Source organism: Nyctibius grandis, chromosome 12 (assembly GCF_013368605.1).
Source record: "Nyctibius grandis isolate bNycGra1 chromosome 12, bNycGra1.pri, whole genome shotgun sequence".
NCBI lineage: Eukaryota > Metazoa > Chordata > Aves > Nyctibiiformes > Nyctibiidae > Nyctibius > Nyctibius grandis.
The window spans coordinates 21,195,687-21,221,411 of NC_090669.1; the positions used below are offsets into that span (position 1 = coordinate 21,195,687).

Consider the following 25,725-nt stretch of genomic DNA (forward strand, 5'->3'; position numbering starts at 1 on the left):
TCTCCAAGTAAGAAGTTTAAGGTACAGCAAAAACTAAGAGGAAAAAACTTCTTTTGAAAGGAAGTAATTCTGAATTTGTGAGATGTGAACTGTTTTAGGGGAAAAAGCAATAGGCCATAAACGATACGGAAAGACTTGTAGCTGTGGTGTTTCAATAAAGCATCACGCGAAAAGCAGAACTAAACAAGCCTAGTTCCATAGAGGTTTTTGTCCTGTGTCCTCTCCCTTTTCACTGGACAAGCCTTGTGTTTCCTGTAGGGTCCATGACGCTCCCTGCTGTGGGATTTTGAAGTCTTCCATGCTATTCCCATGGCAGTAGCACATGCAGCTGCTGGAGGTAGCTGCTGTGGGGTAATGGATGAGACCTTTCTGACTTTGTTAGTGGGGTGTAGCATTTGGGCTTGTCCTTGCCCCAGCCACAGGTTTTAACAGGTGTTAAATATTTCTGACCTCTTTCTTTTGGTCAGATTTGGTCATAAGAGTGCAGAGTATTAGCTGGGGTTGGAGAAACAGCATGATGTTAAATCTCATTTTCTTTGAGGGGAAAAAAAAAGTTCTAGAAAGTATTTTTTTAATATTTAGTGGCTGTTGCTTAAAAATACGTAGTTGTCAGGATTACCTACAAAGACCTAGTGTTAATAGAGTTTTAAAAATCTATTTCTTGGAAGAAAGGCTGTCGGAAGGTTTCAGAACTAGTCGAATGGATGGCAAAAATCCTTAGATTGCACAGAGTTATGTTGAACTATATGGAGCTTGAAAAGAGCCAAGAACCAGTAGTAAAATTATGTAATAAATTAGTAATGGGAGTACGTGTATTGTCCTGGTGTTCTGAGCTTTGTCCGGTGTTGTGCAGCATTAGTACAGCCCTGCTTTTCCATCCAGGAAGAGATTGTCCCTCTTCTTCTGTCTGCAACATTTCCTGGCAGTATGGCTATTAAAAACCTTTAATTTCTTTTCTTTATGAGGTACCATGCTGGTCAAAAATTCCAGTAGCTGCTGAAAGTTTCTTGGATAGGAGAATTGGTGCAATGCCCGATGGCCTGTCGTTATGGCAGCCTCGAATGATAAGTTTGAAATTTAGCATGTGCCCAGGTCTTGAGATTTATAAATTGATGAACACACAGCGTGACAGTGCGACTAATATCTTTTATCTGTGTTTTGAAGAAAATATTTCATCTGCAAGATTTCAGTCCAGAAACAGTGTTATTTTTGTCAACGTCTTTCCATTCATCATTTTTCTGAGTGGGTAAGCCCAAGTATAAATGGTTAAGGTTGATTGCTTCAGATAACGTAGGAATTTGTTTTGGTTTCACAGAACCCTCCATCATTTGTTTTTATGGGTATTTTCTGCAAATACTACATTGTACCGTTATTTTGGAAAATTTTGTTGGGTAAATAGATGTAATTGAGAGCAGTTTTTACAATGTATTGATGTTGGAGAGGATTTAAATTTAAAATTGGTATTTTCTTCATACTTAATAATAAAAGTGTTTCTGATGAAATATGGAAATTCATAGGTAAATGGAGTTTTTCTTCAGATATTTTCCTTGAGCCTTTGTTATGGTAATGTTGAAAGTAAAGTTGTATGGTAAAGTACAGATCACATACATCTGGTTCTTTACCTGAGTAGATCTAGGTGTAGATCATTAGTATGTTTGTTTTGCCATTAAGTTTAATCAACAGGGTGTAACAGGTTTTGAAGGACAGGATTTGTTCATCCACGTTGTTTGCAGTGTGCCACAATGCCAGCTGGCAAGCCTGCCTTTTGGCTCCAGAGTTCTCAAGTTCCAGATCTGTCTTTCTGGTGTGTGATTGTTTCTTTGTTTACAAGAGGTTGTTGTAGTCAAATAATGCAAAATTGAAAACTGAGATGATTTTAAATGAAGTTGTAAAGCAGGGGGATGGAGGGTGGGAAGAATTGTAGGATGACTGTTCTGCTAGATTTAGCAAAACTATTGTTGCTCCTGCATAAAACCTTTATTAAAAAAACAAACCTAAAGAAATATTATCAAGGTATTGGTATAAAACCCAAAATAGCTAGAATTATATTTTTTGTATATATTTTTTTTTCCTGTGAGTTACAAACCCATTGACCAACCTGATTTCATGTTATCAGGTGTTGAATAGCTTTTTTATTTTTGTTACATTTTTAGCATAAGGATTTTTATAGATTATAATAAACTATCCTACTATGCTAATTCAGGCTTTTAAAAAGAATAGTAATTCATCAGTTCTTATCGCTAAATAGTGGCTGATGAGTCTCTGGGGTATACAGTTAACTTCTTTCCCACGTTTACTGCCATTGATACTGTAACTCTTTAGGTGATGTAAACCACTATCCAAGTGTAATTTATGACTATTTTTTCTTTCCTCTTTTTTTTTTTTTTTTTTAATTCAGTGATAAATAAAGTAACATTGTAAACCTTCAGGATTGTTACTGTCTTTAACTGAAGAGCTAACTGTCCCTTCCTGGAAATACACTCTCGTCAGGTCTGAAGACCCTCAATTTGCAGGAAGATTATTTGTTTTTAAGTAGCCCAGTTTGAAACAAAGCATGAATTGAGGAATATAGGATCCTGAAAGATGTATGGTATATGGTTTATTTTCAAGTTGCAGGTACATTACTCTGCCTGCTGTGAGCCTGATCTCATGCACTGAACTCTAGGCCTGAAAAAATATTTCCCTAGAAGCAGATTCAGTCCTCAAGACAACTCAGCAGGCAGCTCAGTGACAGATGTAAAATTAAGCCATGTTTAAAAAATTAAGCCATAAGCGGGGTGAGAGGGAGTGGAGTGTTACAGATAATGTCTTGAAAATACAGTCAGCGATTTGGGGTGTTAATCAGAGTGTTTTATTTGGAGATATTTTATACAATAAAGGTTTTATTTGGAGAAGCTTTGGCATTCATCAGGTTTTCAGAAATCCTTGTCACTTTCTGTAAGCAAGCCAGGTTTGTTTATCCTTCAGTATATCTGATGTTAGAGCTTCTTTCTGGGGCCTCATCCAGCAGCTGCCTTAGTGCAAACCTTGAAGTCAGGGAGTGGCTGACAAAAACACAGATGAACTTTTGTCATTGTTTTGGACTGGACCCCGTGGTATCAATAAATTAACGAGCTTTCCCTGTCACTTTCTGTCATCAGTCAAGGGTACTGTGTACAAACATTTATTTTAAATTACCAGTTCAAGTGTCATGTCTGTAGCTTCAGCCAGTAAGAGTTCTGTTTGAAATTAATGGGTTTGTTTCATGAAGAATTGGGGATGATTGTGCTGCCCTCGTGTGAATAGCTCTTTCATGTAAATCCAGTCTGTTTATGTCTGGGCATGGAAGGGGTTGAAGGAAAATGGCACAGTTGTCTGTGATCTGTTTTCACCATGTTCATTTCAGGTACACTTTACAATTAGGGAACAGTCAATATTAACAAAATGTAAAGATTATAATTAAAACCTCATGACTTTAGAGGATTTTACCCCTTTGTTATGAATTTAAAAATTCTGTTTAGAATCTCAAGTTTTCTCAGGAGCACATAAGTATAAGCAAAATCTTGATATTTTGATTAAAAGTTTCTGGTAAGATGGAAGTTTGACTAGCGGAGTCAGAATTTGAACTGCCATTCGTTAATTGCATTGATTGGTGCTGTTATGTTCATGCCTTTTGGGGCCACTGTTTTCATTTCTACTATCTCCTATTGTTTGTTTGTTTTATATTTTTTTTTTATCCTTACTGCAAAGCAGGTTATAAAGGGGTTTCTTACACATGCATTCGTGTATAAACACACACACACACTCTCTCATTTTCAAGTTGAATGTGTGAAGTATGTTTTGTATGGTTTTCTTAAATGTAGTTAGCAACTATCACCTTATAATGCCAGCAAGCGATGAGCAGTATTTTAGTCTGGAAGAATTGTTGTGACTTGAAATATATAAGTGGATGGATGAAAAACCCAAATACCTTCTTGAGGTGCAGTAGACATGTTTATCTGAAAATTATGTTTCTGTTTTGTGTTCAAAAATTCAGTTTGTGAAACGGAACTAATCAAATAAAGGAATTCTTTGATTAGATGTCAGCCCCTCTTTCTTTATCCAGGGCTGCACAGTGTTAGTTTCTTTGACTGTGGTGTGAAAAAAAAACTTGACATCTTTGATTCCCTGAAAAACAAGACAATACTTTCCAGAGTCTCCTAATTTGTCACAAGAACTTGTCAGCCTCAACAACTTGAGATTGATTCTGGTCTTGCATAACAGTAAGAATGCCAGTTTACATGCATTTCATGTAGAAGTACCTGCTACGAATTAAATGGACTTGTGTGATTCATTATATTTAGGATCAATACAACTTTATATTGAAAATACTTTAAGAACTCTCATGACTCTGATTTTTATCGTTATTTGCTGTATCTTGTAAGATCTACAGCAGCAGCGCTTCAAACAATGGTAATTCTTGCTTTGGACATTTATGCTGGAGACTTAGATATTTTGAAATTAAGCCTGCCCTACTCGTTGTCTGTCTGGAGTTTGTGTTACGGACCATCAGCAAGTGAAGATTTTTTTGTTACAAACCATCAGTTTGGGAAGATTTTACGTTTACTCCCTCCACTATTGGGAGTTAAAATTCACACAGGACTCAGGAGAAATGGCATCTTGGATTTAAGCAGCTTGTACAGCAGTGTTCTCATTGGAATTTCACATTCCGTTATTGTTGCACTAAGATATTGAGGAGCCAAGTGTTTAGTAATTTGTTGTTGGGATTTGATAAATTCAGAAACAATGTATAATTTCCAGATAGCATTTAGGTTGAGAGTGCAAGGTCAGTTATGGAATGAAAATAATTTCGTACCACCATTTCATCTGTGTTTTGGAGAGTTCAGTAATTAATCTGTAAAACTTTTCAAACTGACCAAGATTTGAACTGTGTTGATTCATTCTCCCAAGTCCAATTTTTCTGAAGTTAATGGTTTCTGATGAAATATTGTTTAGAATAGTCCAATGATTCAAATGAGAGCCTAGCAAGTAGCAGCTGATAACTTATGTGAGAAATGGATGCAAAATGTGTGTCTTGGATCTTTTTAATTGTGGTGGTAGTGTTTGAAGTGTGCCTGTGAGGCTTAAAACACTAGAAATAATCTTTTAGAAAGATATAATTTTGAATTCTTCAAAATAATGCTAGCTAAGATTTTCAGCAATATACACTGAAAATAAAGTCTTAGGTAATAAACTTCCTTCAAGTTTTAGACAAAGGTTTCAGATTGATGTGTTACAAGGCTTAATATTTTACTATTTGCCAGGTAATCATACAGTAAGTTTTCCTGGTTGTTACTCTTAGCCCATGACAAATGTGAAATCCTTTAAATTAGGAGGTTTAAAGCATCAGAAGTAATTTGTGCTTGCTCTCAACCACATGTGAATAAACAGTTTATTTATTCCCACTTAGCTAAGACACAGACACTTTGTTCTGCGTCTGAGACCTTAGTGAATCCTTTAATTTTGTAAAGAAAAACCTTATGTGAAAGTTATGGCACCAAAACCAGAAATGCAGTTGTGTGGAGTCCCTTGTGGTGCAGTATATTGCTATTGACAAGAGTAAGCTAAGAAACGAGAGAGCTGAATGTGCACAGAATTTGCCCCTTGTGCCAAGATATTTTAGAAATCAACGTCCTTTAATTGTGAGGGTATCTGAGAATGAGAGAGAGAGGCGTACACGGGGATCAAAAAGGCTTTGAGTTTTGTGCACAGATTAGGGGGACGTTTGCTAGTGTAATTAGTGTCTAAGAACATTTAAAACCAATTATAATAGTATTAAAACGTGGGTTAACCTACCCCCTTGCCAAATCCCATGAGATCGTGTTAGATGATTTCTGGGGAAAGCAGAACACACACTTTAATTCTATGGTTCCGTGAGCGTAGCCAGCTATTGCATTCAAGGAATTAATGTAAAGGGTGCATGACTTGGAGTTTGGTTCAGGACAAATGCCTTCCTATGGCTCATGCTTTTCCCTTTTCCTAAATAAACAATTGAAAAGAATTATTGTGTGTAATGAAAGTGGACAGTTTTTACCTCATGAATGTTGTAAAATGGATGAAAATTATTACTAGGATTATATTTTGGTGAAACTCTAAAAATCTTAATATATTTGAAGCAGTACAGTGGATTATGGAAGCATATGTTATGTACTATATATTTTTAGAAGTAATTCATCAAGCATATAATAAACAGAAGGGGGCAGAAAAGCCTTATGTATTAATTTGGATTCCAGTTATGAGAATTTAAATGTTTTTAATGTTACAGTCTCTGGAGATGCTTGGGAGTTTGAAAATCCAACATTCAGTGCACTCCCTGGGAACTTCTCCTGTAAATTGAGGTATTTAATTCTGAGAGTACAACAAAACGAACGAATGAAGAGGAGAGCAGCTAATCAATTTGTGATTAAAGGGGGCAAGTTTTCATTCTTCCCTTTGGAAATGGCAGAAATTTAAGTTATGTTTCAAAATAATTTGCATACCAGTTTACACCATATTAAAGTACCAGTAATACTAGTTTTTAAAGTTGCAAAAACAACCGATCTTGCTACCTGTGGAAAAAAAACACATAGTCATATAGTTTTAAAAGAAATAACCTACAGTGTTTTTGGAGAGTCCTAGTTTTACTTTAAGCAAGGTGGAAAAGAGCTATGGATGGATTCAGAGCTTCAGAAGGATGAAACAGCCTAACATCTAGTAAGGTCTCGGCAAGGTTGGTAAGATGGCAAAGAGCCAGTCTTCCATCTGCTTTATTTGGCAGCAGATGCTATTTAACTGATACATTTCCAAACGTAAAAAACACACTGTTTGGAATCTGAATGTCTTTCCAAACAGAATTTTTCCTTTTTGTGGAACTGTACATTTTTGCATATCTTTAGCTCAGTCTCTTTGTTCCATATTGAAGGGTGGAGTATGAGACAGGAAATCTGCTCCTAATAACTTTAAAAATTGTATTCTTTGTAAAAAGTGAAGAGTGGTGTTTCTTTAACATCTCTTCAGGTTGTATGGAAATTAAAGATTCAGTAGCAGCATCCTTGGCCTTTCTATAAAAATGTGTGTGTGGTGGTAAGTGTACATAGCTGGTTGGGTTATTATGACAAGCTAGAAAACCAGAGATACATGATGGAAATTATTTACAAACAGACTCTGTGAGAGCGGTGTGTTTGAGTTCTGTTTGCAGAAACCAAATGTATTTATTTGCAGTTTGTTATCTGGTGACCATCGAGGCTTCAGTTACTGTAACTAGTGTCTTGAAAGCCAGTTTATAATGCTGCTTCCTTCACCCCCAAAATTCTAGTGCCACATAAGTCAGACTTATGCTGATATTAGATATTAGAATTTTTAGGGAAATTTGGAAAATAAATCTAGAAGTAGCTAATTTTATAATAAAGGATTTAAAGTCTTTTGTTGCATGCAGTGTTTTCTAAATGTAGAGCAATTTCTGTTTTAGTACTAAGGCTGCAGTAGATCATTTCATTTATAGTAGCTGTGTTCAAGATCAGTCAAGCCTACATATTTTGTTATGGAAAATGACTGTCCTCCCCTTATAGATCAGCCTTTCCCATTTCACGTTTAACACAATCTCCAGTCGGCTGCAGTACTGCTGCTTATCTAGTTCAGGAAGTTAAGGCTCAAAGAAGGGTAACAACTGTGAATTTCTTTCTATACTGTCTGAAAAAAAAGATGTCTTTCCTCTTATATTTTTATGAATACATTTATCTTTAAAGAGGCTTGTATTAACCTGTTAATTATAAGTCATGACCTATCCTTTTCTTGTCCATAATTGAAAGTAGAAGACTAATAATTAATGCCATTTCTGTTATGGTATTTTTTCAGTCCTAGTTATGTCGCTTGCATATGGCCTGTATGTACTGTTTTTGTTGCTTTTGTGTGCCTGCTTGGGCCAAAAGGTTTTTTGGAGACTGTGTTTCACTGTGCATTTAATTTTTACAGAGTTTCAGTTGTGTTAGAAATAAGAGAAATTGGATTTGGGTTTGTGTAGTTTTGTTTTGTGTTTTTATTTTTTAAAAAAACAAACAAAACCCCAGGGTATGAAGTTGCTTGTGTACCCATACAGGTATTGTAAAATCCCTGAAGTAACAAGCTTGACTTTTTAAGTAGTAGGTTCTTTGGGTGACTTTAGTGTTACCTGGCTGTTGGTTAGTTGGTGAGCTAGTTGGAAATGGTTGTTGTCATTTATGGGTGATTACACTTGGTTGTACAGGCATGTTTAGCTTTTCTAAGAGCAGAATAATCCACAGCAGAATTTAACAGCTTTTAAAATTGGTTGATAAAATTGGTCCTAAAGCTAGTAATTCATGTCCTTCTGATTGTCAGCCAATTCAGAGGCTCTCCCTGTAGGTAAGGCTGAGTACAATAAACCCTATATAGATGTATTTTGTAACTTGGAAAATGTCTGGCTCTTACTTATTTGAGCTGAAAATTTGATGTTAAATGCTCATAAATTGTTATAATAAATGCTGCATTTGCTTTATCTTTATTATAAATTGATTACAGCTTTCTCAGTTTTCAGATCCATGAATCTCTCTCCAGTGATGGCTGGTGTACTTTGGCTTGTCTTTTTACAGGACCTAATCATTAGCGCTGTCTTTACAATGTCTGCTCTTAAGTGATGTTCCAGAAGCAAAGAATCCAAAGATAATTTTCGATGACTGAACTCTTACTGAAAATGATGGATAACACTGCTGCTTTTCTGGCAGTTGGCTGTGAATAGGCGAGTGCATGGTTTAGGGACATTAAAACTTTAACTGTTCAAGTGCCCATCCAGCTCTCTACCTTGCAGCAGGTGCCCTACTCGTCTTCATCTTGGTGAATGGTTTGATTGTTGGCAAATTTGCTCTCTCCTGGGAGATGAGGAGCTGCATTCATTTTTTTTGGCATAAATCCAATGTAATTTTGTGTATGCTGTGCCGGTTTGTGGTTTTGTTCATGTATACTATAGTGTAAATTCATAAGTCAGTTTTCTCATTCCTGTTTGGATAGGGAATCTTAACTGTGTGTGCAGAAGGGAAAGGAAGCAGGTGGCCATCAAGAGGAAGGAGTATTTTAACATTATCTTCCTAAATAGCGATGAGAAGATCCAAAGAGTGGCTGTTCTTACAGATGAACACAAGTGTTAGTGAAAGATAAAGAAGAAAAAAAAAAAGTAAGGAAAACACCATGCTTCTAAAATGGTATTTTTCTATATAATTTGAAAAACATTTACATTTTCTTCATGGTAGGGCTAATTGTAATATTCCTCCAGAGCCCACACACACGCATGAGCTATACATTTAAATCTTCATGTTTGTCCCCAGCAGTGAACTGGAAAATGCAGAGTTCAAGGTCTCTTTCCCAGACTTGCTTTCCTTAAGGCTGTGTTTGGCTGGAGACCTTTAGTACGAGCAGTCTGCCAGGAGTAACTCCCAACTCCTGCCTTCCTGATCTCCTCCCTCTCTGCATCTCCTTCGAATGTGTACGCTGGAGGGAGACGAGAATGGTATCCTCAGGAGCCCTGAGGATAAGCAGCACGCACTGTGCGGGCGTTGTAGTGATCACAAAGTATTACAGAGACAGGAGACAGCAGTGCGTGTGGCTGGGGCTAGCTGAATGTCTCTAGCTCTCTCCGAGCTCTTATTTACCTATCTGCCAATGTTCACATGTGCAAAGGAGGCTCAGAAATGGTCTAAACAGAGGACTCTCTTCTTTCTTTTCTTTAACTGCTTGAGCACTGCTATAAATATTCCACTAACTGGTCTATATTAGTGTGTCTAGGCAAACAAAAAGAATCACTTCTTGTCTGACAATTTCAGTCTGAGTTTTTCCTCAAGTAATTTTCACCAGTTTGGAGAAATGCTTTTGATCTCGTACCTTGTGGAAGATAGAAATATCAGTTAGTTCCTTTTGCTTTATTTTTCTCTCTTTCTAAATGAAAACCTCATCTGGGAAGAGGAGGAGATGATGGTCCTGGTATTGCCAAAAGTTCTTTTGTGTCATTGGCTGCATTCTGTGTGATTGACAGGTTATTGGCAATGAAAACCCAACAGTTATGACTAACGATCATATCTATGACTCACATGTTTTCCATACTGAAAATTACCTTTGGCAGCGATTTTCTTATGCAAAATATAGAACATCCTTTTATATTTTAAAAAAAGGCAGAGGCTAAATATGCATACTTGAAAATAATTATCTGGTATGTTTATTTTTTTAGAAATATTTTCACCTGTCATTTAACAGATTATTTGATAAGCTGCATTTTAAAAAGTTCCCAAAATATAATAATATCTGTAGGTTGCGTGCGTTTTAAATTTTTTACTAAGTTGTGTCCAAGAATAGGCAAATTGCAGAACCAGTCTCTCCAAGTTCTAATGCTTACGGGGAAAGGAATATGTGAACACAAATGGAAAGTACTGAAGCCTATGCACTAACACTGGGTTTCTGAAGCACTCCCCCTGACCCCTCTTAATATTTTCTTTCCATCTTCTTCATGAGTATAGTACTGGCAGTGCTCTTAGGAAGAGTTGTTTCATTTGAGATCTGAGTGACTATCAGAAGCTTTCCTCCTCTGAAATTGTTTTCTGTATTTTAGTACATAAGTAATGATTCAAGTTGATTCACCTTCAGTATGAGATTACAGACTGAAAACACGACATTAGAATAACCCAGCATGAGGATACACTAGGCTGTAAAAAAGTTTTAATGGTGTCCTCTGGATTTTGTCATGTTGGCCCGATATTTTGAATTTACATAGAATTCCTTGTTTAATTTTGTGTATATTCAGCAAATTTCTTACTGTTATATCTTTAAAATAAATCAATCTGAAAACAGAGAATAGAACATCTCCCAGGAAAGTTACTGGGAAGCACATTCCCATATCTGCAGGGAATCTTCTGGATATCTGTTTCTCCTGTGTACAAATTGGAGTCTATGGCAATCCTGTGAAACTCTCCTTTTTTAAGCATAGTGGTGCCTTTTTGTATTGGTCCCAATTGTTATTTTCTTTTTCTTCCAGATAAGTAGCTGCTCAAGTTTCACAGCATCAGCTCTGAAAAATTTCTGCCTCATGACGCCTTGTTGTCAGAATTTGTCAGCAAATTCTGTGGCCATTCTTGTTCCATGTAGAACAAGGACCAGAACTGTAGTTTCTTGGTTAACATTTATGATGTTTTGAATGGAAAGATTACCTCATCCTCCTCACACAGACTGCTTTTGAAAGCATCATTCTTCAGGAGTTAAGCATTAAACATAACAAATTCCTTCTCCTTTAAGATTGAAAAAGAATTAGTGAGTTTTACTGGAGTCTTTGTGTTGTTAGATACAGAACACAGAAATAATCTTTTATCCAACACTAATGATTCCTTGTAATAGACAAGAACTTTCATTCAGTTATTTTCAAACTAGATGTAGAGTTCCTACTCGGGCAGCTCAATCACAGAGAAAGGTTAACTGGTAGTTGTAGATTTGTTGCACTGTGTTGAGCATTTCCAAATGATTGTTTTAGCGGTTTTCTACCACTGTGCTTTCTGTGTGACTCGATTTTCTCTCCAAGCTGCTTTATAGATTCTTTGAGTCCTTACAACTTAATAACAGTTCATGTCCCAATGTAAAACAATTGATGGAGGATTTGGCAGTTGTTGTGGCTTGTTACAGAGGTTTTCCTTGTGTATGTGGTATCTGGTTTTGGCTTTGTGCTGTAAAGCCAGGAAAATACAGGTCAGTAAAATGGTTTGTTTAGTTAGTGACTCCTCCCGAAACAACTGTGAAGGTGGATTTTTCCTGTCGATAATCTACTAACTGGGAAAAGTTAATTCTTAGAGAGGAGCCAGTGTTTTAATGGGTGTATGTTTAGGGATAAATTTGGAAAAAAATGTTTATGCATTGAAGTAAATAAGCTTGAACATACATTGATACATTAAAGAGGGGATAAATCTGTACTGGTGGGTTGTATAAAAGTATTTCCTTATTCTAAATTTGCTTACATTAGCTATGTGCCATCCGGCTCACTCTCTAGATTGTCTTCCTTTAAAAATGCATAATCTTTTTTTAAAAAAGAAAGGCAACCCCCCCAACCTCTTCCTTGTTTTATGTCAAGTTTTAGTGCTAAGCCTCTTTCAAATATAAACTTAATATGAGCAAAATCCTAAGGACTTTATAAATGTAATTTTATTGCCTTTATCTCTACAGCTGAAATTAATTATTCAGAGTGTTCATTAAAAATAAGCTTTGGTAAGTGACATTTTAAACAGGCGTTCAGAAGCGATTGCAAGAAAGATGATGATAAAGAACAATGTCTAAAAGGAAGTGTAAAATTCTTGAACATTTTAAACTGGCCTGTAAAAACTTCAAATGTAGCTGTTTGGACAATTTGGGAAATATAATGAGAACACGTATTGCTGCTAGACTGGTGGACTGTCGACATTGCCATGGACCGGTATTTTATCAAGTATTTGGTGTGGGTTTCTAGAACATGCAGTGCTTGCATTGAGAAAATGGACAGAAGTTGCTATTTAAAAAAAAAAAAGAAATGTACTTTTTTTTTCCATCTTGATAATGGATAAAATCTTGAAAAGGTGAGTATGAAAGCATCATAAACTCTTATACTCTAGATAGCAACTAAAAAAACCCAACAGAAACCCACCGTTTATTGCTTAATACAATTTGAACTTCACAGACACATGAAAAGCTACGGTACACTCTGTACTTGTCTATGATTAGACAAACATCTTCCAGAACTTCTCAAGGTTTGCAATCCAGCAGATCATTGGCAGTCCATGAGCAATCCCTTTTGTTGCTAGAAACAGATGCAGTTAGTGTAAGAGGGAGGCAGGGCATTAGGCCCTGAAGCTTTTTGTATCCAGAAAACCTGTGGTCAACCATGTTCTCTGTGCCAAAGTTGGGATCAATTTATTGTTAGCTCTCATGACAGTTTCTTATCTTTTCTTTAGGTCTTAACAATGGATATTGTAGCGCTGAAAGTCTTATGTAGACACATGAATATTCAAGCAAGCAGGCGCCCTATTACAGCTGAAATAAACAGAGTTCCTGTCATCAGATTTGTTTTATTTGTGTTTCAACGATTAGCCAAGGAATACAGTTAGGAAAAATAAATGACCATCGGTCATGTTTGAGATGTTGGACCAGTAAAAACAATAGCAGACTATTTACTGTGGGAAGCAAAGAAGAAAGCCTTCTCTGTCACTAAAACACAAATTTTCTTCTAAGTTCTCTGCTTAAGTTTGCCATGATCACAGTGGAAACAGTCTTGAATATCAAAACCATGCCTTAGAAAATTGAGTAATGGTGTGGGAAATAATGGTAATAATCTCTGAAACCAAATGAAATGATAAGCTACATGCTGGAGACAATTAGTTACTTCATATTTCCTTTTGTGTTATAGTGTAGACTTAATGCGTTTTTTCTATACAACACTTCTCTAGTTATTTCCTTTTACGTTGTCACCATAAGTGATAGAGAAGGCTTTCTTGTTTCTCGCACATTAAATGCTTTTCTGTTGTTTGTTTTAGACTTCTTTGTATGTGACATGCACACAAGAAATAGTTTAGACTTGTCATTATTTAAAGTTACAGTCTGCCCCTGTTCTGCTCTGACACCCCTAGTACCGCTCTCATCTCCCTGCCCTCGAAAAGCCCCCAGGCCTGGAAGATGATACATGCTTTTTAACTAAGCTCTAGTCCAATTTTGCAATACTTTTACGTTTTTTGTTTTTTGTTTTTTTTTTTTTTTTCCTGGGAATTATCCTACTAAAAATGGTGCATTGCCATGTAAGTTGGCCGTAGTATCTCTGGAAAGGCTCACTCTTGGACTTTTCAAAACAAGAATTTGGTGGCTCTTTGGAGCGGTGATTTACAGCCTTCCTCCTGCGTATCTTGGTTGATGAATTCTTTATTGCTTTGCCAGGGGTCGTGGACTTTTATGTAATTCCATTGAAGCCATCCGTCCTCTGAAAGAATTTTGAGTACTTGAAATGGTACAGATGTCAAATTCGATGGATTATCAGCTTTAGCATTAGATACGTAACTGTGATGCTGGGAGAAAGAGCTGGGCTTAGAGGCAGTCTCTGTTTTTAAGTAGACTATTTAAACCATAAGACTGTGCTAGTGTATTATTTATAAGGTTTGCTCCTTTACATTCCTTTTTCCTCTCTGATTTTTGTCTTGTAGTGTTGTCCCTCAGACCACAGTAATACTGAACAACGACCGGCAGAATTCCATCGTAGCCAAGATGGTTGGGCAGGAAGAGCCATTGGGCAGAGCAGCGGATTCGCTGGAAAATATCCTTAGCAAGTTAGTAGCAGTGGTGGGAATGCTCCCCTTTGTTCCCTCCTTTGAGAGATCAATATCAGTCTCTGCAGCAATTTGAAGTGCAAAATGAGGAATGTTCTAGGTAATAGTGGGGGGAAAAACATTGAACCGATACTTAAATATTTTATCAGGCTAACAGTTCTGCTTAGGGAAATCCTGTACCAGCAGTAAAGGTACAGAGCAATGCTTCACTCTTGATGGGGAGAGAACACCGTGGAGGATCTGGGATTAGTTCAGTGTTAGCTGTCAGTTGAAAGGAAAAGTACCCGTAGCGACATATTTTTTACATGGATGCGTGATCACTTGGTAACATGCCAAGATCCCGTATTTACCCAACTGAAGAAAGAATATGCAGCAGCCCAGAAAGGCTTGTTAGAATTTGTACTGTCTAAAGCAAATTTGAAATTAAGTGGAACTGGGTATTCTGGGTAGAAAATGTTCTTGAATAGTATGTTTTTATGAATTATTTATTTATTTTTGTTTTGTTTTGCACACTGGGCCTAGACTTTTCCGTTGATGCAATTTTAGAAAGTGTGCATCTAAATTTTATTTCTTCTGCTATTTTCCTTCCATTTTGTTTTGCTGGATAGCTCTTAGTTATAAACAGGAGCAGGCTTGTTTAAAGGAGTATGCTTTTATAATACATTTAATTTTGCCACTTAGTGTTTTTAATTCCCTTATAACGATGCTATTCCTGATCAAGGATTGTGTTTTCCCAAAGTTAACACACTTTTCTTTTCCACAGTGCTGTTCCTGGACGTAGGCAGAACACTATAGTGGTGAAAGTTCCAGGCCATGATGATAGTCACAATGAAGATGGAGAGAGCGGCTCTGAGGCCAGTGACTCCGTTTCCAACAGTGGGCAATTAGGAAGCCAAAGTATTGGGAACAATGTCACGCTTATTACGCTGAACTCTGAAGGTATGCTGATCTAACTGTAAGGCAACTTAAGCAAAGTAACTGTGGTGGTGGAATGAACTAAGGTTCAACTGGAAGCTTCAGAGATGATATCGTGGGTCCAGCCTTGAACTGTTAGGCAGTACAGCAAGCATCAGATAGGAGTGAATGAATCTGAATGAATAGTTTTGTTTGGTGGGGTTTTTGGGGGTGTGTGTATTAATTTTTACTAGTTTTACAGGCAGAACAGCTAATTAAAATTACTTGTCAAATTTTAAAAGTATGCCCCACTATAGCAGTGTAGCTTTATATTTTAAACCTTTTAAATTAACACATGCAACCTGCAGGATTTCCTATCACCACATTGGAAATGTTGTTTCAGGAAAATAAATGCCTTCTCTGGGAAATAAAATCTCCTAGTCCATCTCCTCCTGTAACTTATTATGCCACTCCACTTGTTTAATTCTTATGAATGTAAAATAGTTATTTTAGCAACTGTAAACAATTTTTATAAGGAAATGCATATTAAATACAGACTGTTAACAGGAGAATGTGTAGTGTCAGATTTTTCTGAAAATTCTTTGTCTTGGACACAGAAATCAAATGTAGTGAAGTCCAGGAATTTTAGGTTAGCCTTAAAGATATATTATTTTATATGGTTGGAAGCATTGAATGTTAATTGCTATATTTTAATCACAAAGATTATGGGATAAGGGACACTGAGTTTTATGTGAAAATAAGATATGATAAATTATGCTTTGATTAGTTTGAAAGTATCAGTGATTCTTTTTTATACAAAAGTGTGTAATCTGAATCCTAGACTTCCATTCAATTATTTTACTATTTTTTTAACATATTTATTGAATATTTACTTAAGTATAATTCTGGATGTGATAGTTCATATGTACATTCGTGTACCAGAGAAGAATAAGTTACTTCAGGAAATTGTTACAGCAGAATGCGCTTAGGAGGTGACCTTTGTGCTTAGCAGGTAAATGTGTTGTCTTTTTGATCTCTAGCATCGAAGCAGAAGGGCTCTAGTTTGAGTGATCAGTTTCTTCTGCATGATCTCCAGCTATTGGTAAAGCGTGTTGGGTGTGAACAGGTTAGGGTACAATTAGTGGTAAGGATTAATTCAAGATAGCATGAAACGGAGTATTTAAGAGCGCATGCAAAGATTTCAGAACTGACTTAACAATCCTGGGTGGTAAATTTCATCCATAAACGAGACGCTTTAAAACTCTGATACTTAGAAAACTTCAAAAGTCAGTCTACTGAAAGTCTCACGCACCAAAGATTGTTTCTGAAAACGTTGTTCTAAGGCATACGAACCTAGGATTCTTCGACTTGTGTGGATACTCAGCCAACATACGCATTTCATAAAGAGCTTTTAGGTTCTGTCGTGTATGTATGTTGTGACACAGAGTTGCTTCTGAAGGGTATTTTATTTTGAGTCAATGGCAAATTAAAGGAGACTGAGGCTGTCTGAGGCGTTCCTCTCAAAAAAAATCATCAGATTGCAGATAGTGCTGATATTTCAATGTGAAAATACATATGAAACATGCTCTTTGGGAAGTGTTAATATTTCATACAGCTCTGCATCAGCTATGCCAGGAACAAAGTTAGGAGGGTATTTGTTGTGTAATGCCCTTGTTGACTTGGTTGTTTGGCACAGATTTGCACAGACAAATGTGATGTTGGCCTTTTATGCCATTGTTGTATATGTAAATTTTGAAGAAACAGCTAATCCATTAATGTCTTCAGATCTGATTTTCTTCAGACCTTTAGAACACTCATCCATTAAAAAATCTCTGAGATTGATGAATGCTTTGTGAATCAGATTAGTAATCCCCCACACCTACCTCTTGCCCTCACAAAGATGAGAGAGGACCGCTTGTGCAGAAGGAATGCTAAGTGAAGTAGCCTGCAGTATGTCACAAAAATTAAATTATTAATAAAGGAAGTGATGAAGAATAATAGGTCTATTGTGCAGACTTGTTTTCTTCAGCAGTAAAAGGCCAAAGTTACAGCACCCATCAGCTTGCTTTCATCATCTGTGAAAGATTCTGAGTGACTTCGAGTTGCTCAAAGGAATCTTGATTGATTGTAAAATACGTGTGGAGAATGGTGTACTTCAGCCCTTATGCACTAAGACTAAACAACAGGTTTTCAGCGTGACTCCCATCTGTCGTCTTGTGTCTGGAAAGGGAAACTAAACTGTGTTTATAGTTGGGCTTTAGCTGACTTTGGATATGGCATTGACCTCTGGCTATTTTCAGAATTTAGTTAATAGATTTATATAAAGGCATTGTTTGCTCTCTGCTGGCTGTTTTCAAAGAGCATTTAATCATGTATGGTAGTTTAAAAAATATTAGTGTTTTTGCCTTTCTATTCCTGAGAAATAATTATACAGAAGCACAAGCCCAGTTCCTGGTTCCAGTAATGATCTAGAATAAGGCGATTTTTTTGCCAGCTGAACACTGTGACTTTATTCCATCTTCAGTTGTCTGTTACTCTGTTTGCATGTGCAGTAAGGCATGTTCTCTCTGTTCTTTGAGCACCAGTTACTTGATTCTTTCTTTTGCTTTTCAGAAAACTGAAAATGCTCGTCCATTTTACAGATACAGTTAATGGTCTGCAAAGTGTTGATTTTAAGATGTAGTATATATGAACTGAAAGCACCTAGAGATACTGAATCTCTAATTTTTGTGAAATTTTGTGATTTTTTTTCCATATTTTACTTTGGAATAATTAATGTCCTTTCACATGGAGATGATAGTAGGAATATCAACACCTGATGTATTCATTGGACTGCAGTTAAAGTGCTGTTCATGAAGTAATCTTGCAGAATTGAAGATAAAACCCAGCAAGAATAGAATTGTTCAGTATTGAATTACCAGTGTAAAATCAAATTAAAATAGGCTAGAATTCTGCTTACTAGTAAGAGGCTTATTATTTTTATTAATGTCTTATTTTTGGCATCGAAAATATCAAGGGTATCCTTAGCCAACTAGGAAATAGTGTTTTTTAATTTAACTTGTAATTTTACCCTATAGATACTAATAACTGTCAAAAGTGATTAGTCTGTTGTTTTGAATGCATATGTTGGAGTGTCTTTTCTACTCTTTGTTGCAGCCCAAGTGGATCTTTTGGGGAAATTAGAGAAGAGCAGTTGCTATGGATATATAAACAGTAGTGTAGTTTATAACCATGTGCTTTAGACATAAAATTACTTTTCTACAAATGGGAGGATAATTTAATACTAAGATGAAAGCTCAAAACTCTGTTTTACTGAACTTCTCTTTTAAGAAGATATCTTCCTCCAGGAACACTGTTCGGAAGAATTGAATGCCACTGATCCTCTCAGAGTTTAAATGGGAAAGGGACATCAACTTAAAACTGATTAACTTTGAATCTTTGTTTTCTGGAGATCTGGATTGGAGCCTTCATTTAAATCCTAAGTAAAAAATGTAAACATTTTTTTTTACTGTTCTGAAACAAGGTAGTGAATGAAGACACCCAAGTGTGGGTGAAGAAGACCCACTACTGAACTCACATTTTAGTAGAAGTGAAAAAGCAGAAAGGTCTTAAAACAGCAAACATACAACCTACCAAATAAAACTGTGTGCAAGCTGCTCTGTTCTGGTAATTTAAATTGCTCAAGCAACGCTAAAATGTTAATTGTAAGCGCTGTCTGTAAGGTCTAATTGACTTATTCATCGCTCATCTCCTTTTTCTTTATTTTTCTGATTTAGCAAAAAATCCCCTCCTTATATTTTTAGCACAATATATTAATGATGTTTTAAAAGATCCTCACTTTAACTGAGAGTCATTGTTTCAAACCAGAGATCTTTTTGTTGTGTAATTATCTTAGTAATTGTCTGAGGTAACTCAGATATTGTGACAGAAATGCAGCTAAGCAGTTTACATCAGGAGTGTTTTCAAAACACATCAACATGTGTTTTGATATAAATGTTTTCTTTGAAGTGTGGCTTTTAGAAATTGAGAGTACGCAGCTATTCCCATGTTTTTAGAAGTCTCTTGTGTCGTAGTTATTCTCTGAGTACACGAACACGTCTGTTTTAGGAGAAATGTTTTCTAATGAAAGAAACCACCGAACAGTTACAGCATGATCTGTCAAACTTCTAAACAATGATTTTACTGTGCGAGTATCTAAGAATTTGGATAGAGGCTGGTTTTCTGGAAGGTTTTGGTAGATGAAAACAATTTAAATATAATGAAAATTAATGTTTTTGCTGTGCTCTCCTGAGGCACTGTATGCTGCTTTAATCTGGAGGAAACCTGTGTTTAAAAATATAGGGAACTTTTCCTGTTTGTTGTCCTCATTTTTTTTCCCCAGCACGGATTACACGTCTTTCTCGTTTAATGGAATAAGAAACAAACATTTATCACTAAGAAGTGTTTAAAGTAAATGTCAACAATTGATAGATGTGTTTTTGCTCTTTTCAAAGTGCAGTTGATTTTGACATGAATGTGTTTTTACTGTAGTTTTGGAATACAGCATACACTCAGTTTAAACAAAGTTGTGCTTTTTTTTATATTCAACTTTCTAATTAGGCTTAAAAATGATGAGCAATTGATTAATGAAGTACACTTTTAAAACATCATCCTTTGGGCCTCGTGTCTATGTGCATGTTATTTTTGTAACGAACTGTTGTAGATCTTCGGAAACTGTTACAAAAAAACTTGTTTGTCCATTTGTGAGGATTTAGTTGGTATGTGTGTTAACTGGTTTATAATGCAGTGACTTTTATCCATCTGTTCAGCTGTGACTGGGAGTGAGTTGATATTTCTCTCAGGTGTATTGAAGTTGTGCAGAATTGCGTGACTTCAATGTCATGGGCACCCTCCAACTTTGTACAGTTCACTGTATTATGCAAAGCAAAGATATCACAGGAAGAGATTTCATTAATTTCACTGATATGTTTTTGGAGTGGGAGAACCATTAAGTTTTAGATACGAAACATGCTGAAATTTATTTTTTTAATAGTTGCACGGGAGTCTGTGTGCTAAATGATGTGAGGGCAATATTCTGTTTTCCTCTTCAGTTTTCAGACACTGTACTTCCTGCACTTCCAGGGTGGTAGTAGAAGGAAAAGTTTAGACTGTTAAGTTATTTTGAGGAGACCTTTTCTGTGCTTTCCAAAATTCTTGTACATTTATAAAGGTCTGTAGACTCTGAATGGGATTTCACCAATCTAGAATGCTACAGGTGATATTTAGTGTCCTTCTTGCACAGAACTTATTTCATGAATTGATTCTTTAGGCCTCCGACTCTTTCTTTAGGCCTCCGACTCTTTCTTTAGGCCTCCGACTCTTTCTTTAGGCCTCCGACTCTTTCTTTAGGCCTTCATATCTCTGAAGATATCAGTACTAGTTGATTACGTGGTAAGGAAGGCCTTATAGTCTGTTCACAAAAACTTCCGTCTTAACATTGTTGCATTCTTTTGGATTTTGCCTTCCACTGCAAAAAATAATACTGAGAAGAACATTAGATCCACACTAGTTTTAAATTACAGAAGTTTTAAAGCTATGATTTTCAGTACCTATATTGTTTTCTGACTTTAATGAATTCTCTAGTACTGGCATGTGTCTGTAATCCTGTCACGGGTTGGTTTTCAATTGACTAAGCTATAACCTGGCAAACGTGTGCACTTTCACGCTCACCACAAATCTGTTAAAAACATTCTGACATTCTCAAATACATTTGTCTAAACTTCTTAACTGAAGAGTTTTAGCATTAGATGAAAAAAAGCAAGTTGTAGTAACTATGAACAAATAAGTTCTGGTAAGAATGGTGAGTAGATTTTCAAATGATCAACACTTAAAAGGAGCCTTTTATGTTCTTAATAGATAACATCTGAAATGAAAATAACACTCTTTTGTCCAGGTTTCAGTTCCCTCCAATCTTACTTATTGTAGGGCCTCCTCTCTCGCCTTGCATTTAGAAAGCTGTTACAAATATGATTTTCCAAACTTGTCATTTTAACCCCATCATCTTCTCCTTGCATCCCTTTCCCTACTCCATTGCACCCTTGTTAGGAAGACCTTTGCCATCTCCCAGTCACAGTTTAGAGTTGCTCTGACTTTCTCAGCCATAGATAACAGATTTCCTTGCTTGTAATGTTTTCAGAGATTTTTATGCTTTCTTTCACTTCCTTGGGAGGAGATCCTCATGACTATACATATATCACTGTCCATAATACTCACTCATAAAATTATCTTTTCTCATGGTCTTTACATAAAACTTAGCAATAGTTAAGATGCCTTTCTTCTAAGATACTTTAAGATACTCTTTCTTTTGGTGATGCCTGCCATCTCAATGTGTGTTGTCACCTGCCTGTCTCTCTGTAATCTACCTACTGTCTCCTGCCTTATTCTTGGATTGTAAAATTGCTGGGTAAGGACATTGTATTTGTTCTGTGCTTACATAGTACCTCCGCAACACTTGATTCTGATTTAAGAGTGCTATGCTCTTGGATTTATAGGAAACAGTCAACAAGTGTGGCTGGTGCTTACTTGTGATTTCTCATTTGTTGGGTAAACTGCAGGGAATTCACGTGTAAAAGATCACACAGTCCATAAACAACTCTTTCTGATAAATCTTGAGCTTGCACTAAATAGCAGTTTTAGAATTTTACATTGTTAAGCACTATTTTACCAAGAAAAGTGTGCAAACAGCAGAAAGCAAAGAATAGATAATATCCAAATATATTTACTAATTGTTTTGATAAATTAGTTTTGCTATGATCAGGCAGTTTTGTGTTTTCTCTGAAGATGCTGAATTTTATTTTGAAAAACTTTACAAGAACTTGCTCTTCAAAATTTCACATTAGAATATTGGTAAAAACAGAATTTACTTTTTTATGCAGCTTATGTACAGAAAAAATATTAACTTAAGCAGCTGCTTCAATTTAGCTCAACAAAGCTCAAATGTTGAATAACTTCTGTTCAACTAAAGAATAAGCTGTCTAAAGGCACTGTGATTATACTTGCACACTTCTCTAGGAGATACGATAAGAGCATTATTTTGCTCAATACTTGATACTGCTTTCAAGATACAAGGGACTTCAAGATGTAAGGAGTATTATAAAAAACCTGTTCTTACACTTATTCAGTATATGGTAACATTGAAAATATTTAATCTGTGACTTACTGTACAAACAAGAGGAGCATCTGTTCCTAAAACATTAATGCACATTGTTATCCTTTTAAATCTTTCACAATGGAGTTACTGTCCTACTTTTAATATTGAAGGAAAAAAAAAGCAGGACCTCTCATCTTTGTGGTAGAAGAATGTTCCTTTCAGCATTACTATGCTGCTTTAAAAGCAGATATTTTTAAAAATGTCTATGCTAAAGCCAAGCCTTTGAAATTACTAAGAAAGAAACACACTGTCCTGAGTATCTCCCAAGTATGTGAAATGCTCTGGAACAGAGCTCCATGAAAGCTGTTTTTAAGTGATATAAATAAAATGGCAAGATCCATTGATTTAGAATTTGGTTCAGTGAACCAAACCACTTGATAACCACTTGATACACTGACATATGATGTTTGGCACCATATATGATAGTTTTGTATCATATCTGCTTTCTCTGCATTCCTTTTACTGCATTTTAAGACTATCAAAAATACAGAATTAGAAACGTAAACATGCGTATTTTTTGAGAAGATAAGGGAAAACTGGTCTACATAGTGTGTTAATTAAAGGATGAATCATATTTTTCCAAAGAAAATTGTTTAGTCACATACTGTCTCTTCAACTTTGCATCTGAAACAGTCATTTTACAGTAATAGTATTAAATAGTGCTCAGAATTTGCTTTCCAAATGTGAATCCAAGCAGCTATTTGTACGTGGCCCAGACTTTATCTGTCCGCAGGATTTTCCAGTTCACTGTAAGATCACATCTCACATGTTATATGATCATTTGCAGCACTTTGCTTTTCCTGCCAAGCTCCTTATGACCAGATACAGACACCGAGAATGAACTTTTAAATAGCAAACTTTTTGTACCTTAAAACAATATTACATGTAGCTGATGTGAAGGCACTGATGAGACTTCAGGAGCTTCAGTGGCTTGTTAAAGCCAAAGAAAACTATAGAAATTGAATTGATTGGATGTTTGTTTTTTTTTTATTTTTTATTATTGTGAGCAAACAAATGAACAATGTTTTTTTCCAGGTATCTGTCACAGTGATGTTTGGCATTAACAATCTGGTCCGCTGTGTAACGTTAAGTATAACAAAGAGGCAATAAACAAGAAAGTGGGCAAAATCTAAATTAGAAATCTGATTTTCTGACATGAAACACATTTTCTGAGGTTTTAAAAAGCCCTGTAAGTCCATGGATTTTAATTTTCTTAATTTTATCTGAATTTTTTTTTAGCTGATCGTTTTAAATTACAGATGATTGCATAGTCCTCATTTTCTACTTCCATTGAATAAATTCCCTGGCCTTCCATGAGTCATAAACTAAATGAATCTCCTCTTTCTCTCATGGATTTAACCATATACTAAAACTGAGGCCTTATTTTTAGCAGAGAGGTAATCTCACTGATGCTATGCTGAGACTTCCATGCAGGCCGTAGTATTTGCTGAGCCAAGTATACTTTGGGTGCTGCATGTATATGTTCTTTTGTGCTGTGTGTTGTCTGTCAGACAACTGAAGAAGCCATGAGTGCAGGATGTATTTTCAGAATATCTTGTATAGTGTAGTCGTCCTCAAACCATAAGGGCTTAGAAGTTAACTGGAACTGTGTCTCCGTTAGCCAAATCCTTTGTGCCTTACAGAAGACTATACCTGGAGCGGGAGATTCTTCTGGCTATCTTTCTTTTATATTTACATGGAAACTAAACCTTTTTTTCTCCACGAGAGTAGTCAGGTGAAAAACTCCAGTTCTGTGTCCCGGGTTTCTGATGTTTGTGGCCGTGTGTGTCTTGTACTCTTCCTTTTGCCTGAACTCCCAGCGTCTTACCTGCTTTTTGTGGTGGGAGGAGGTTTTGGTGAACATCGCTTTAAAGCTAGTTCTTTAACCTTTCTTTTAGCACAAGCTGTAAATCATGTTGCTAGATTTGTAGGTTAGCATATAGCCTGATTGTCACTTTGTTCCTTATATTTAATGATTGTTAGTTAATAAAGTCAGTGCTCTGTAGTCTTTGCTAGTTAATCACTGCCCCTGTGAACTCTTGCAGGGGCGAAGGACTCTGGCTAATTGACAGAAGTTTATTGAAAAAGATGATGTTGAATCTTCAGCACACCAGCCAAAACATTATTTAATTTCTCTAGAAACAGGGGGTTATTTTTGTAGGTTAGGATGTGGGGTTTCTTGGTTTTTTTTTAAGGTTAATTCATCTTTCTGCCTTTGTACTGCAGCTACCAGTCGTTTTTCTCTGCTGCAAATGCCAGATTTGCACCCAGCCTTGTTAGTAAAATAAACACAACTACTCTGAATAATGGAATGTGTTAATCCAAGTTCCTATTGTTTTTCCTTTTTTTAAAGGAGTGATTGACGGCACCTAGCGCAAGAGCAGAGCCTGGCTTTGCTGCTTGTCTTCCTGCTAATGCTTATGTGTCAGACTAGGGGAGTATATCCCAATGCAGGGACGTGAGTAACAGTTAAGTGTCTGTCATCTCCCCGGGCGGGAAAGCACATACACGCATCGAGAGCGAGTCTGAAAGCCACAGTGACTCTTGTCTGGTTTTTGTTCTCTTGACATAGGTTTTCTTGATACTAACCTTAAAGCTCTCTCCTCCTGTTTCCATAGAAATGCTTGTTTGCGCAGCAGCCTCAGCCGCCTCTCGTCTCCTTGCACGTGCCTGCCGAAATAGAGGAATGGTCAGCTGTGTTGTGAGATAAAAGAAGTGGACTTAATACAGTAAAAAAGATGTGAAAACACATTGAAAAGCAAACTAGTTCTGGATTCAGTAGAATGGAGATAAAAGGCACATTTTCTGATCTCTAAAAAAACATCGAAGAGGAGCTAGAAATTTGTCTGTCATTGAAATGAGCTTCTGAGTAGAGAGAGGAAATCAGATTAAAATGTCAGGACTTTTAACACTGGAAGTAGAAACGGTCAAGAGCCACTGCTCTGATGATGTAATATTTAGTGTAAAGAAACTCAAGGAAGTACCTTTCCACATAGCACTCAAAATGCATTAAAATGTAGCAAGGCCATTTGGAAAGTTAATGGAAGAAAAATACTTCAGGGCAAAACGAGAAAGGTGCATGATTAACTGAGTAGATGAGTGTGTGCATTTATGCTTCGTTATTTTTAAGAAATACAGTTCTTTGACTGTGTTCTTCCTCTCCAACCCTTCACATGTTGTTTGTGTTTTGGTAGCCTTTAAGGAGTAGAAGCAGCTGTGTGTGGTTGTACAGTGCCTAGTGGAGTCCTGACTCGGTATCTGGCTGTTGCAATGTTTGTACTAAATAACCTGACTCATCTAGATTCTATCTAGATATTACCT

General features: G+C 36.3%; 1 protein-coding gene across 2 annotated transcripts in view; it reads left to right on the top strand.

Annotated features, from left to right (window-relative positions):
• The window catches only part of BANP (BTG3 associated nuclear protein), a 149,164-nt gene that overhangs the window by 18,184 nt on the left and 105,255 nt on the right, over positions 1-25,725 (top strand). For both annotated transcript variants that reach the window (XM_068411376.1, XM_068411377.1), the window contains 2 exons: positions 14,199-14,321; positions 15,085-15,260. In XM_068411376.1, coding sequence (XP_068267477.1) covers positions 14,199-14,321; positions 15,085-15,260 — 299 coding nt within the window. The remainder of the gene's footprint in view (positions 1-14,198; positions 14,322-15,084; positions 15,261-25,725) is intronic.